The sequence below is a fragment of the Podarcis bocagei genome, assembly GCF_964188305.1.
Source record: "Podarcis bocagei genome assembly, chromosome: 15".
Taxonomy (NCBI): Eukaryota; Metazoa; Chordata; class Lepidosauria; order Squamata; family Lacertidae; genus Podarcis; species Podarcis bocagei.
Window position 1 is genome coordinate 46423595 of NC_138141.1, and position 12961 is coordinate 46436555.

The window sequence follows — 12961 nt, forward strand, 5'->3', positions numbered from 1 at the left end:
AGCATCTGACCTGCTGGAAAAACCCCAGTGTGCCTTAGGAGTAGCAGCAGAACAAGCCAGGCTTTGCTGTGGCTGCACACAGCCCCTTATTCTTCCTTGGCTTTTATATATCTTCTTTTTTCGCTTTCCGGGGTGGACTGCTCTCAGCCGCCATTCCAGCACCCAGCCTTTCCTCCCCATGCCAGGCTTGTGGACGCTTGGGTGGGAGATGGGTAACCGAGTGCCCAGGGAAGGTTCCCCCTCAGTCACCACCCAGTTCCCCCACTCAGGGCCTTGGTCTTGATGACCCCCATAATTGCAGTTTGCACCCCTGCCAGACAATTTTAAGGACCAGATTCATGGGTCCCTTGGAAGGTGCCTGTGTACTGAGCCAGACCACTGGGTCTGCCTGCACTGACTGGCAGCAGCGGCTCTGCAAGGACATCCTTGAGAGTCAGTGTGGTGTAGTGGTTAAGAGCGGTAGACTCGTAATCTGGGGAACCGGGTTCGCTTCCCTGCTCCTCCACCTGCAGCTGCTGGGTGACCTTGGGCCAGTCACACTTCTCTGAAGTCTCTCAGCCCCACTCACCTCACAGTGTTTGTTGTGGGAGAGGAAGGGAAAGGAGATTGTTAGCCGCTTTGAGACTCCTTAAAAGGTAAAGGGACCCCTGAACATTAGGTCCAGTCGTGGCCAACTCTGGGGTTGCGGCGCTCATCTTGCTTTACTGGCCGAGGGAGCCGGCGTACAGCTTCTGGGTCATGTGGCCAGCAGGACTAAGCTGCTTCTGGCGAACCAGAGCAGCGCACGGAAACCCCGTTTACCTTCCCGCTGGAGTGGTACCTATTTATCTACTTGCACTTTGATGTGCTTTCGAACTGCTAGGTTGGCAGGAGCAGGGACCGAGCAATGGGAGCTCCCCCAGTCACGGGGATTTGAACCGGTAACCTTCTGATCAGCAAGTCCTAGGCTCTGTGGTTTAACCCACAGCGCCACCTGCATCCCTTGAGACTCCTTAGGGTAGTGATAAAGCGGGATATCAAATCCAAACTCCTCTTCTTCATTATCCTGCATGCAAACAGGTTGGAAATCACAGGAGGGGAGAGGGTGCTTAGGTCCTGCTGGGGGGCGGTCCCACTGGGGCATCTTGTTAGCCACTGTGAGAACAGGAGGCTGGACTCGGTGGGCCCCTTTGGACCTGACCCAGCAGCCTTTTCCGATGTTCTCATGATGTTCCTGAATCGCCAGATCTTCCTTCTTATCTGTTCTCGGTGCAGAAGGACAGAGGAAGGAGTGGAAAAACACACCCCCCCCCAGGCTGAGATGCATCTTCAAGGCCGCTCTTTAGGGCCCCAGTTGGCACACCTCAGAGTGCCCACATGCCGCAAAAGGGCAAAGAGAGGCTCCAGCATCTTATCAGCGCACACCTCCAACTTTATTGCGACACGTCCTTTGATGCACACCCTCGCCCAGGTGGGTCCGGGAGCAATTTGCCACCAGCAATTTCCCCTTCAAGTACGAATGGGGAAGCAAACTTGAGTGGGAGGGGGGCACCACCTCCCTTGGCACAGGAGGGCCAGCTGTCATCGAGAGACGGGCCGCCTCCCCCTTGGCACCCAAGTCCATCCAAGAGGGGCAGCTGCACCACTGGAAAAGGAAAATACTCCCCACTGCTGGGGTGGGTGATACCCCCAGAACGGGCAAGGAAGAGATATTTGGGAGGGAAAAGGGAGCTTTCTTTGTGATCTCCCCTAAAAGCCAATGTGAATGGCACACACAAAGCCCACTAACACTCTCTCTCTCTCTCTCTCTCTCTCTCTCTCTCTCTCTCACACACACACACACACACACACACACACACACCTGGTTAGGATTCCTACTCCTAGCTCCACAGATCTGAAGAAAGGTTCTAGTCCTCATGACACACCCAATCCAGTAACACAGAGATCAAAGCATGTCTCAGAGGAAAGTTAACCCCCCCCCCCCAGTTATATTAAAAGGCCAAATGTGAAGAGCCAAGAGGAAATTGTTTTCAAGTCATTGGAGAGGCACCTGCAGAAATCAGCTGCTGCTTTCCGGAAGGGTGGCAACTCAGGTTCAGCAGGTCATTGTTCTGCCTCCTGCAGCGGACCAGGCATGTCGGCAAAGTGGCTGTAGTCAGGTTTTGAGTCCTGGATTTCGATCCACCTGGGGTAGGGAGGGGGGCAGAGAGAAAAGGGGCAGAGTTAAGGACCTCCGAGGAATGGAGCCGATAGAGCCCAGGGTGTGCAGCAGCTGTGGAAAAGGCGACTGCCATACCAGGCATCATTAGGAAAACAAAAATTAAAACTGCAGCTCTTATAATGCCACGATATAACTGCATTTGGAATACTATGTACAGTTCCGGTTGCTCACCTCAAAAAGGACATTGCAGAGTTGGAAAATGTTTCAGAAAAGGGCAACCCAAATGGATCAAGAGGGGTGGAAGAAAAATTGCGGTGTTTGGGACTTTTTAGTTTAAATGGCGACATTACAGGAATTTATAGAATTCTGCATTGCAGGGTGAAAGTGAATAGAAAAGACTGTCCCTCCCTCTCTCAGCACTGGAACTAGTGGAGATCCAATGAAACTGATTGATGGAAGATTTGAGACTTCTTCACACAGTGCAGAGTTACACTGTGGAACTCCCTCCCACATGAGACAGGGATAGCCAACAACTTGGATGGCTTTTAAAGAAGATTAGACAAATTAATGGAGGACGAGAGGGTTCTGGAGGGTTCCTAGCTAGGAGGCTCTGCCTCGCTTCCATGGTTGGAGGCAGCTGGAATCCCAGCTTGCTGGAAACCGCAGGAGGGGAGTTGCTCTTGTGCCCGGATCTTGCTTGTGGGTTTCCCATTGGGGCGTCTAGTTGGCCTCTGTGAGAACAGGAGGCTGCACTCGATGGGCCCCTTTGCCTGAACAAGCCAGGCTATCCTTATACACTTATCCCATTTCTTCCTATATAAATAACAACGGAAGGCTGTCGTCACGCTGCAGTTTGAGTAGCTGCCACTAGGGCTCCCTTTGGCCTGACTCAGCCACAGCCAGGCGGCTCTTATGTGACCGTGTGATGCAGGAAGCCAGGATGGTCAAGATGGAGAGAGGAGGACTTACCCGATGATGGCGGCTGGAACGAGGAGGACGACGGCCCCAAAGAGGAAGGGGAAGCCTTTCATGAAGGAGAGGCTGGCGGGGTAAAGGGAGTTGAAGACTCCTGTGGCCACCAGCGAGCAGAGACCTTCCACGCAGGCCACGGCAGCAAAGAGAGCGCCTGGAGGGGAGAGCAGAGAGCTGAAGCACGCATGGGACACCCAAGGGGCAATGCCCCCAACCCCAAACGGTGGGTGTTTTCATAAAATCATAGAGATGGAAGGGGTCCCCAAAGGTCCTCTAGTCCAACCCCATGCAATGCAGAAATTGCAGCTCAAGGATTCGTGACAGGTGGCCCACCTGACCTCTCCAGTCAAGGAAAGACCATCTTATGAAGGAGTCTGCTCTTCCCAGGGTGCTGGGAACTGTAGTTCTGTGATGTCCAGACCTTCCTAGCTGGGGATTGAACTTGCTCTTTGTCCCCAGCAACACACACACAGAGGGAGGTGTCAGCTGATTTGGGAGCCTACCCAGGAGGGGTGTTTGGGAGTGAGGTGAGGTCCTCAAGGCAGCCAAACAACGCCTGAAACTCATGTCGTGCTTCTCCAGTAAATGCACAACTGCTGATTCTTGCAGCTCATTACCAGTGCAATTATTTAAGGATTTTGCTCATGGGAGGTGTGGGGCAAGGGATCTCTGCCCTCTGCCACCCCCTGCAAATCTTATATTCTGCCACCTGAGCAGGCATGCTCCCGAGTGCTCCTTGCGCCCACAAGGCGGGAGTGGGGACCCCTTGCCCCTTCCCAGACATTGCTGGACCGCAACGCCCGCCATCCTCTCTGTCTTTTGGCCAGGCTTGCTGGGGCTGGTGGGAGTTGTAGTTTAGTAACAGTTGTATGGAAGTGAGAGCTGGACCATAAAGAAGGCTGATCGGTGAAGAATTGATGCTTTTGAATTATGGTGCTGGAGGAGACTCTTGACAGTCCCATGGACTGCAAGATCAAACCTTTCCATTCTGAAGGAAATCAGCCCTGAGTGCTCACTGGAAGGACAGATCCTGAAGCTGAGGCTCCAAGACTTTGGGCACCTCATGAGAAGAGAAGACTCCCTGGGAAAGACCCTGATGTTGGGAAAGATGGAGGGCACAAGGAGAAGGGGCCGACAGAGGACGAGATGGTGGGACAGTGTTCTCGAAGCTACCAGCCTGAGTTTGACCAAACTGCGGGAGGCAGTGGAAGACAGGAGGGCCTGGCGTGCAACGAACAGCTGGAGGGCCAAAGCTTCCCACTCCTGCCACGAGGACTAGAAACTTTTGAGTTTGTTTTTTTCTAAGTCTCTAGTCCTTATGGTAGCAGTGGGAAGCTTTGGCCCTCCAGATATTACCGAACTACAATTCCCATCAGTCCTAGCTGTCGGCCATCTTTGCTGCATGTTGCCCCAATGCATTCTGGGTCAGGTGATCTGGCTGTGGGTCACTGAACCCTTGCTCTGCTTACCTTGCTCCTTCTCATCAACCAGCCTGGATAACTTGGAGCGGATCACAGGCGTGACAGTCATGGAGAGGAAGAGGAGGCCATATCCTGTCGGGGAAAGGAGGAGAAAGAAAATGAAGAGACCCACTGAAATGAACTAACATGGCGGACTTCAGTTTGGGGCAAACTTAAGTGTCCTTGGATGTCCCAGCAACTGCCATTCAGACGCACTGAATGTCTCTGACACTGGAAGGGGAACACAGTTAGTACTCTCTAGGAATACAGATAGACTGCCTCTGGGCCTGGAGGTTCCACAAGAGCAACATAAGAGCCTGCTGGATCAGGCCCAAGGGGCTCTGTTGGCAGGAGATGCTTAATCTCAGGGTCCTGGGTTCGAGTCCCACATGGGGCCAAAAGATTCCTGCATTGCAGGGGGCTAGATGACCCTTGCGTTCCCTCCAAACTCTACAATTCTGCGATTCTAGCACAGCTTCCTACGCCAACCAGATAGCACAAAGGGAAAGCCGCAGTTGCACTCGGGTCCTGATTGTGATCTCCTCGCTTGCGCTTCCCACCCACCGGGGCGCATAGAATCTTATAATCTCCCGAGGTGGAGGCACACCCAGGGGTCATCTAGTCTCACCCCCCGCAGTGCAGGAATTCAGAGGCACACTGCCTCCCGACACTGAGGGCACGTAGCACAGAACGAAATGGATCAGGCCAGTGGCCCCTCTAGCCCAACCCCCTGTCCCCACAGTGGCCTACCAGTTGCCCCACAGGAAGCCCACAAGCAGGAGCCAAGGGCAACGGTTCTTCAGTTCTGCACCGCCTGGTTTTCAGGGGTAGGCTGCCCCCGAGCATGGAGGTTCTGCTCCCACAGTAGGCCTCCATGCGGAGAGCCCGGCAGCAGGATCAGGCCAGGGACCCATCTGGTCCAGCTTCTTTATTCTACACAGGTGCTTGGGAGATGGACTCCCATTCCCTGGACGTTTTTAAGCAGAGGCTGGGTGTCCATCTGCCAGGGACTCTTTAGCTGCGACCCCTGCGCGGCTGGTGGGTTGGGCTAGATGACCGCCGGGTGTCCTAACTCTCCAACCCTCAAGGAACGCCTCCTCTCCCAGGAGCAGCACCTGTGAACATCAGGGGTGTGGTGCTCAACGTCTCCCACCTGTGAACATCAGGGGTGTGGTGCTCGCCAGCGTGATCGTCCCCAGGCCCAGGACGTTGGACAGCAGGCCAGCTTCGGCCACCCAGCCGTCCTTGAGGCAGGTCTGCAGCAGCCGCAGGCCCAGCAAGCTGGATAGGTAGACCAGGTAGTGAGCAGCCGAGCCGTAGCCGATGAGCTCCGAGCCCCAGCAGAGCGGGGTGCTCAGCTCGTACAGCACCAGCAGGTCCGAGGCCCCGAAATGCACACTGACCACCAGGAAGAAGGCAAGGGAGTAGAGGAGCAGCTTGCGCCACTCCCAGCCCTGGGCGCCGGGCGCATAGAGGCGGAGGACGGAGGCGTAATGGCGGAGGGTGAGGAGCCTCGCGGGACGCCTGGGCGCCACTGATTCCCGCAGGCAGGCGGCGGCGTAGAGAGCGGCGGCGAGGCTAGCGGAGAGGGCCAGCCAGAAGGGAGCCGCGTAGCCTTGGGCATGGCGCCACTGCCCGCCCAGGAGGCTGGCGCCCATCCCCGCCAGGCCCAGGCAGGCCTCCAGGACGGCCACGCGGAAGGTGCGCCCTCGTCGGTCGCTGACGTCGGCCGCGTAGGCGAAGGAGGCGGCCAGGATGAGGTTGTAGTCGCCCGAGAGGCCGGCCAGGATGCGGCCGAGCAGCAGCCAGGCCACGGGGAGCTGGAGGGACATCACCGCCAGGAAGATGGCCGCCTGCAGAGCCATGCCCAGAGAGGCGATGGCGAGGGCTGGGCGGCGCCCCGCGGAGTCGCTCCAGGGGCCGAGCAGCGTGACGGAGAAGAGACCCACCAGGAAGCCGGCCAGGTTGAGGTAGAGGTTCCAGTGAGCCACCAGGGTCTCCAGCTCCTGAGAGAGAGAGGAAGGCAGAGGGTTGTGAGGCAGGAGGAGGGAGCTGGACTACTGCAAGGCGCTCTTCGTGGGGCTGCCCTTGGGCCTGGTTCAGAAGCTACAGCTGGCGCGGCTGGATTGCTGGCAGGAGCTGCTGGCCAAGAACAAAGGATGCCCACCTGCTGCCGAGCTGCGTTCGAGGGTCTTGAGTTAATGTACAAAGCCCCGAGCGACTTGCGTCTACAATCCCTAAGGGGTCGCCTGAGCCCTTCTATCCTAGCTTGCTCACTGAGATCACCCGTGGTGCGGCTCACTTGACAACAATGAAAAACCAAGCCTCTAGGGTCATGGACCCAGTCTTGTGGAACTCCCTGCCACTGGAGATGCAGCGGGCACCTACTAAAAACTTTTCTATTCCGCCTGGTCAAGGCAGGCCATGAAGAATACAAGGGTTGGCTGGTGTTTGCTTCTAATTCTTTGTTTGCTTTTAACTCAATTTCATTTTTTTACTATTTTATTGTATGGTTTTATGTTTTTACATTGTTGAAAACCGCTGTGATATATTTTTAAGATACAGCAGTATATAAATATCTATTATAAATAAATAATTTAGAACTGGGAATTTCCCCTGCCTGAAACCCCGCAGAGCTGCTGCCAGTCAGTGTAGGCAATACTGAGCTGGGAGTCCAGAGGGTCTGACTTGGTCTATACGTCTGCAGTCTCTTAGGTATGCCATAAAGGCTGCTGCTGCTGCTGCTGCTGCTGCTGCTGTTGTTGTTGTTGTTGTTAAAATTTGCAAACCGTCCTTCATTCATAGATGTCAGGTTCGTTCCCAGCATTAAAATCCAAGATAAAAACATGAAATACAGAATAAAAGTAAGAACAGAAAAAGCCACAGACCCCCTATTATCTTTTAGACACACAAACATTCTTCTTCATTTTCTTTTAAATATGTGGTTTCTATTCAATTCCTATTTAAAAACTTTTTAATGGCTCTTTCCTATTTTATCTGTGTTTCTGCGCTTGTTTTTCTCTGTAGTCCCACCTCGAGTCCCAACCTGGAGCAAAAGGTGGGAGAGAAACAAACGCAGCAACAACAACAGGACCCCCAGCCTGAAACCCAGAAGAGAACTGCTGCCAGTCTGTGCAAGTGGTCCTGATCCTGATGGAGCAAGAACGTGCCTGGCTCTAAGGCACCTTCCCGGCTGCAGAGAGCCTGCCTGTCCGGTGAGCTTCCCCGTTCAGGCGCAGTCTACCCCAGCCAAGCCCCGTTGCCGCTGGGCACCCACCGGGGTCCCTGGCCCTGAAGGCGCCCGGAGAGCCCCTCGGGGCCCGGGGGCCTGCGCCTGGAAGGGCCACGCACCTCCTCCTGCTTGGCGGAGCCGCTCCCGTTGGCGCATCCTCCTCCCTGCCGGGCGGCGCTGCCATTCGCGGCGCCGAGGCGCTCCCACAGGTACTGGGTGCAGAGCGGCCCCTGCAAGCCCATGGCCAGCGTGGCCAGCAGCAGCACCGGCTCCACGGCCCGCGGGCGCGCGCAGCCGGCCCGCCGCGCCCCCTCCTCCGGCTCCGGCTCGTCCCCGGGCGGCTCCGCCGGGGGTCCCGCCGCCTGTTCCGCCATGGCGGCGGCGGTAGCAGCGACCAAGGGGCGGAGCGGCCACCAGCTCCTCCCGGCCCGACGCGGGGGCGAAGGGCGGGCCATGGCCAGGTCGGCAGGAGGGAAGGAGGCGGCCGGGGCGCGGAAGGCGGAGGAAGGGGCTGCTGCCGCCGCCGCCGCCGGAAAGGGAAGCGCCGCGGCTCTCGCCGACCTGCCGTGACGCCACGGCAAGACGGCGGCGTCCAGAGAGCCTGGGGAACTGGGAAGAATCCTGCCTGCGTGCTTGGCTTGGCTTCCTCTCTCCTCGATTAATAGGGACTAGACACTTGGCTACATTGTTGTTGTTGTTTAGTCGTTTAGTCGTGTCCGCCTCTTCATGACCCCCTGGACCAGAGCATGCCAGGCACTCCTGTCTTCCACTGCCTCCCGCAGTTTGGTCAGACTCATGCTGGTAGCTTCGAGAACACTGTCCCACCATCTCGTCCTCTGTCGTCCCCTTCTCCTTGTGCCCTCCATCTTTCCCAACATCAGGATCTTTTCCAGGGAGTCTTCTCTTCTCATGAGGTGGCCAAAGTCTTGGAGCCTCAGCTTCAGGATCTGTCCTTCCAGGGAGCACTCAGGGCTGATTTCCTTCAGAATGGAGAGGTTTGATCTTCTTGCAGTCCATGGGACTCTCAAGAGTCTCCTCCAGCACCAGAATTCAACAGCATCCATTCTTCGGCGATCAGCCTTCTTTATGGTCCAGCTCTCACTTCCATACATCACTACCGTACTGGGAAAACCATAGCTTTAACTATACAGTGGTACCTCGGGTTAAGTACTTAATTCGTTCCAGAGGTCCGTTCTTAACCTGAAACTGTTCTTAACCTGAAGCACCACTTTAGCTAATGGGGCCTCCTGCTGCTGCCGCGCCGCTGGAGCACAATTTCTGTTCTCATCCTGAAGGAAAGTTCTTAACCCGTGGTACTATTTCTGGGTTAGCATAGTCTGTAACCTGAAGCGTATGTAACCCGAGGTAACACTGTATGGACCTTTGTTGGCAAGGTGATGCCTCTGCTTTTTAAGATGCTGTCTCGGTTTGTCATTGCTTTCCTTAAAAATAATGAAAGCTGAACATTTAATGAACAACATATGCCCCACTGGATCAGGTCCCAGGGGTCTCCTCTAGTGCAGCCTCCTGTTCTCACCGTGGCCCTTGGGAAACGCTGCGAGCCGGATCCCAGCGCAAGAGCCCTCTCCTCTGATGCGCCTTCCAGCGCCTGCTCTTCAGAAGGGTTAATGCTTCTGCAGGTGGAGACTGAGCATAGAAATCACGGCCAATAGCCCTTGATTGCCAAGATCAACATCCCAAAATGGTTTTCGACCACTGATTTTCACCGCCCCACAGCTTCAAGAAAAACGCAGAGAGCAAAACCAACCCCTTGATAAGGAAAAAATCCTGGGGTGCGGATTTACTCCCCTGCCCATCTGGTCGGGGTGCAACTTCCCGCGGATCTCTCTGGGTCAGCAAAGAAGGAGTCTCCAGCCAAGTTAAAGAAGCAAATAGTGGTCAGTAGATCTGATTTTTATTTGTCGCAACAAGGTTCAAACACACAAACCCCTGAGCATGGCGTTGCATGAACTTCTAAGACCTCTCCCAGAATACATTTTTCAACAGCATCATCGAGACATCACAAATATGTCACAAAGTAGGAGTGTTTGCCATGTAGAAACATGAGCCCATCACCCAACCCTGTCAATCACCCCAGTTCTTCCCAACACCTTTTAACCACATTCTTCCCCAAAGAACAATAAAAGTGTTTACATATTCCCCTAGTAGCTGCGAGGCTTTCCTGCGCTTCTCCTTTGAACATATCAGGATTCAATCAACCATGCCGATGGATTTCTTGCTTAAAAATCAGGTGTGAGGAGGGGCCTCCGTGTGGCTTTGGAGCCTGTTCTTTGCCCTCTGAGGAGATGCGGGTGTGCTGGGGGCAGAGCCCAGTGGTCGTGCCCTCCTTGTTCCTTGGGGCTGTGAACCCAGCTGAGGCTGCAAGCAGGACCAGGGTGCAGAGAGCCCCTCCCCAGCCTCAGCCAGTGAACCCGACCAGGCGTTTATGACCCATAATTGCAGATTGCAGGGCCTGACTTTTGCCAGGGACTCTATGTGCTCCTCTCAGCGCTTCCGAAGAGGACAGGAGGTTGAGAAACAGGGAAGCAGCTGTTCCTCTCTCTCGGGACAGCTAAGGGTTAAAAGGGGTCAGGCAGATCCGGCTGTGGAAAATAAGGCTCTGTTCTCCAGGCTCTGTTCTCGGAGTCGGTAAATGCTGGGAATCTCAAGTGGAGAGAGTTTCTGCTGTTGGGCTCAGGTTGTGGGCATCTGGTTTGGTCTGATGCACTCACAGGGCTCTCCATATGGAGGTTTACGGTGGCAGCAGAACTTTCACACCCAGGGACAGTCTACCTCTGAATTGCTGGTGTGATAGGAATTTTGAGGTCTTAAAGGGTAAAGGGACCCCTGACCATTAGGTCCATTTGTGGCCGACTCTGGGGTTGCGGTGCTCATCTCGCTTTATTGGCTGAGGGAGCTGGCGTACAGCTTCTGGGTCATGTGGCCAGCATGACTAAGCCGCTTCAGGCAAACCAGAAGAGCACATGGAAACACCGTTTACCTTCCCGCCAGATAACTACAGTATTTATCTACTTGCACTTTGCCGTGCTTTCGAACTGCTAGGTTGTCAGGAGCAGGGACCGAGCAACGGGAGCTCACCCCGTCGCGGGGATTCGAACTGCCAACCTTCCAATCGGCAAGCCCAAGGCTCAGTCTTAGTTATATGTTAAATGTTTATAAGTGTACCAACCAAGCACGTACATAGATCAGCACAGGAAGACCGACCTGGAACCATTTTTTATTCCCAAACTGTCCCAAACTGACCAAATGTTTTCTCTGCAAGGTCAAAGGAAAATGGGCAAGACTCCCCATTGCTTTTCCTTCACAAATCCTGTCTTAAGGGTATGTCTGTGTTTGAATAGGGTGTGAGCCTGTGACCTGGCCCAGGAACTAAGTATTTATCACTACAAAAGAATGGCCAGGCTCCCCAGGCAATTCAATCAAGTAACCTGCCAGACAGGAGATAAATGACAAGAGAAAAACAACATTCAAATTTCTGTTTTAGACCACCTTTTCTGTGATGTAGGTATGATGTATCTGGGGGGTGGTCTTAGGTTACACCCCTTTCTGTGACGTAGGTATGATGTATGGAGGGGTGGTCTTGAGCTCCAGAGCGGGCAATTTAAAATGTCTATATAAGGCCTTGCGCGCCATTGTTCTGGGTTCCTCCTCTCTCCTGCGGGTGAGGGGAGCACCCTGTTGCAACAGATCAATAAAGATCAGGCTCACTAGCTGCTTTGCTTCTCAATATTCTCTGGTTGGCCTCTGTTATTTTCTCCTACCAATAGGGAACCTACGTAAGGACTCTATATGGGCTCTTGGATACCCCATAAGGGAAAAGGGCATTTTTTGTTTACAACACCGGGAATCACAAGTGGAGGAAGTTGGTGCTGTTGAGCTCAGGTCCTCCTTGCTTGTGTGCTTCCCACTGGGGCAACACTCCAACCTCCGCTTGTCAATGGGGCCATTTGGCCTTTGGCCTGATCCAGCCAGGCTCTTCTTCCAGAAGTCTGCTGTGACAGCAGAACCTCCATGCCCATGGGCAGTCTACCTCTGAATGCCAGTTGACAGGGAACACTTGCTGCTGTTGCCCTCAGGCCTTGCTTGTGGGCTTCTTCCCTCTGGGACATCCTGTGAGTCACAGGGAGAATGTTGGCTGAGACCCTTTGGCCTCATCCAGGTGCAGCCAGGTGCTCTTCTGGAATTCTTAGAGCGATTTCCCCTTGGTTTTATTGTTTAATCTTCTCGTAAATCGCTTTGACGACTTTAAAAAACAAAACACAAGCGGCATATAGGTTTTACGAAATAAATCAATACTTCCGGGCGGTGACTTTGCTCCTTGGGCCTGCTCCCAGGTGCAAAAGATAAATGATCCCTTTTCAAGGTTTGATGGCCCTCCGCTCCTTCTCCTTATTATTCCCAGAAGTAATTTATGAGGCTGATTTATGATGAGGTTTCTTGGCTTCTCTTGTGGCTGGCATTGTCCTTCGGAGAGCGCAATGTTCGGAGGGGAACAGGACTGCGATAATTGCTATAGCAGCAGAAAAGGGCTTCCTCCTAAGCAGCCCTGAAGGCACAGAGTTCATTTGGAGGAAATCAAAACCATCACAACCACCCCATTACCGGCTAGGATGGGCTGGAGACGGATGTTTGTGCTTGTGACGCCCTCAAGAGTGGAGGGCGCGAGCTCTGGGATCCTTTTCACAATGACCGGCCTTGTGCACGCCCCACGTGGAGGGCCCATGTGGGGCAACTGCTCTGGGGCTGAGCCCTTGCTTTGCAGGTCAAAGTCCTTGCTTTGCAGGACCCACGTTCCTTCCCTGGCAGTATCTCTGGTGACAAAAGGTGCTGGAAAGGAGAAAACATAAGGAGGTTGTGAACTCTCCTGCTCTGAATAAATAAATAAATAAATAAATTTTTATTTATACCCCTCCCTACCCGGTTCAAAAACCTGGCTCAGAGCAGCTAACAACAAATTTGAAACACTTAATTATAAAAGCAGCATAAAATACAGTGCAAAAACATGAAAAACAATAAAATTCAAAAATCAATTTAGGGGAAATAAGCATTAGATAGGGACGTGGGTGGCGCTGTGGGTTAAACCACAGAGCCCAGGGCTTGCTGATTGGAAGGTCGGCAGTTCTAATCCCTGTGATG

General features: G+C 53.9%; 1 protein-coding gene and 1 long non-coding RNA gene across 2 annotated transcripts in view; both read right to left on the reverse strand.

Annotated features, from left to right (window-relative positions):
• Nucleotides 1-1390: 1390 nt before the first annotated feature.
• On the reverse strand, nucleotides 1391-8259 carry SLC46A1 (solute carrier family 46 member 1; the record flags this gene model as incomplete). Its single annotated transcript, XM_081172386.1, has 5 exons — nucleotides 1391-2164; nucleotides 3110-3266; nucleotides 4582-4665; nucleotides 5726-6578; nucleotides 7924-8259. 5 exons carry the CDS (start codon nucleotides 8257-8259, stop codon nucleotides 2083-2085), a joined length of 1512 nt encoding a protein of 503 aa, XP_081028512.1. The 3' UTR covers nucleotides 1391-2082.
• A 2767-nt stretch (nucleotides 8260-11026) lies between these two features.
• The window catches only part of LOC308574519, a 160848-nt gene continuing 158913 nt past the window's right edge, over nucleotides 11027-12961 (reverse strand). Inside the window, exon 2 of the long non-coding RNA XR_014002517.1 lies at nucleotides 11027-11108. This is a non-coding gene — a long non-coding RNA (uncharacterized lncRNA). The remainder of the gene's footprint in view (nucleotides 11109-12961) is intronic.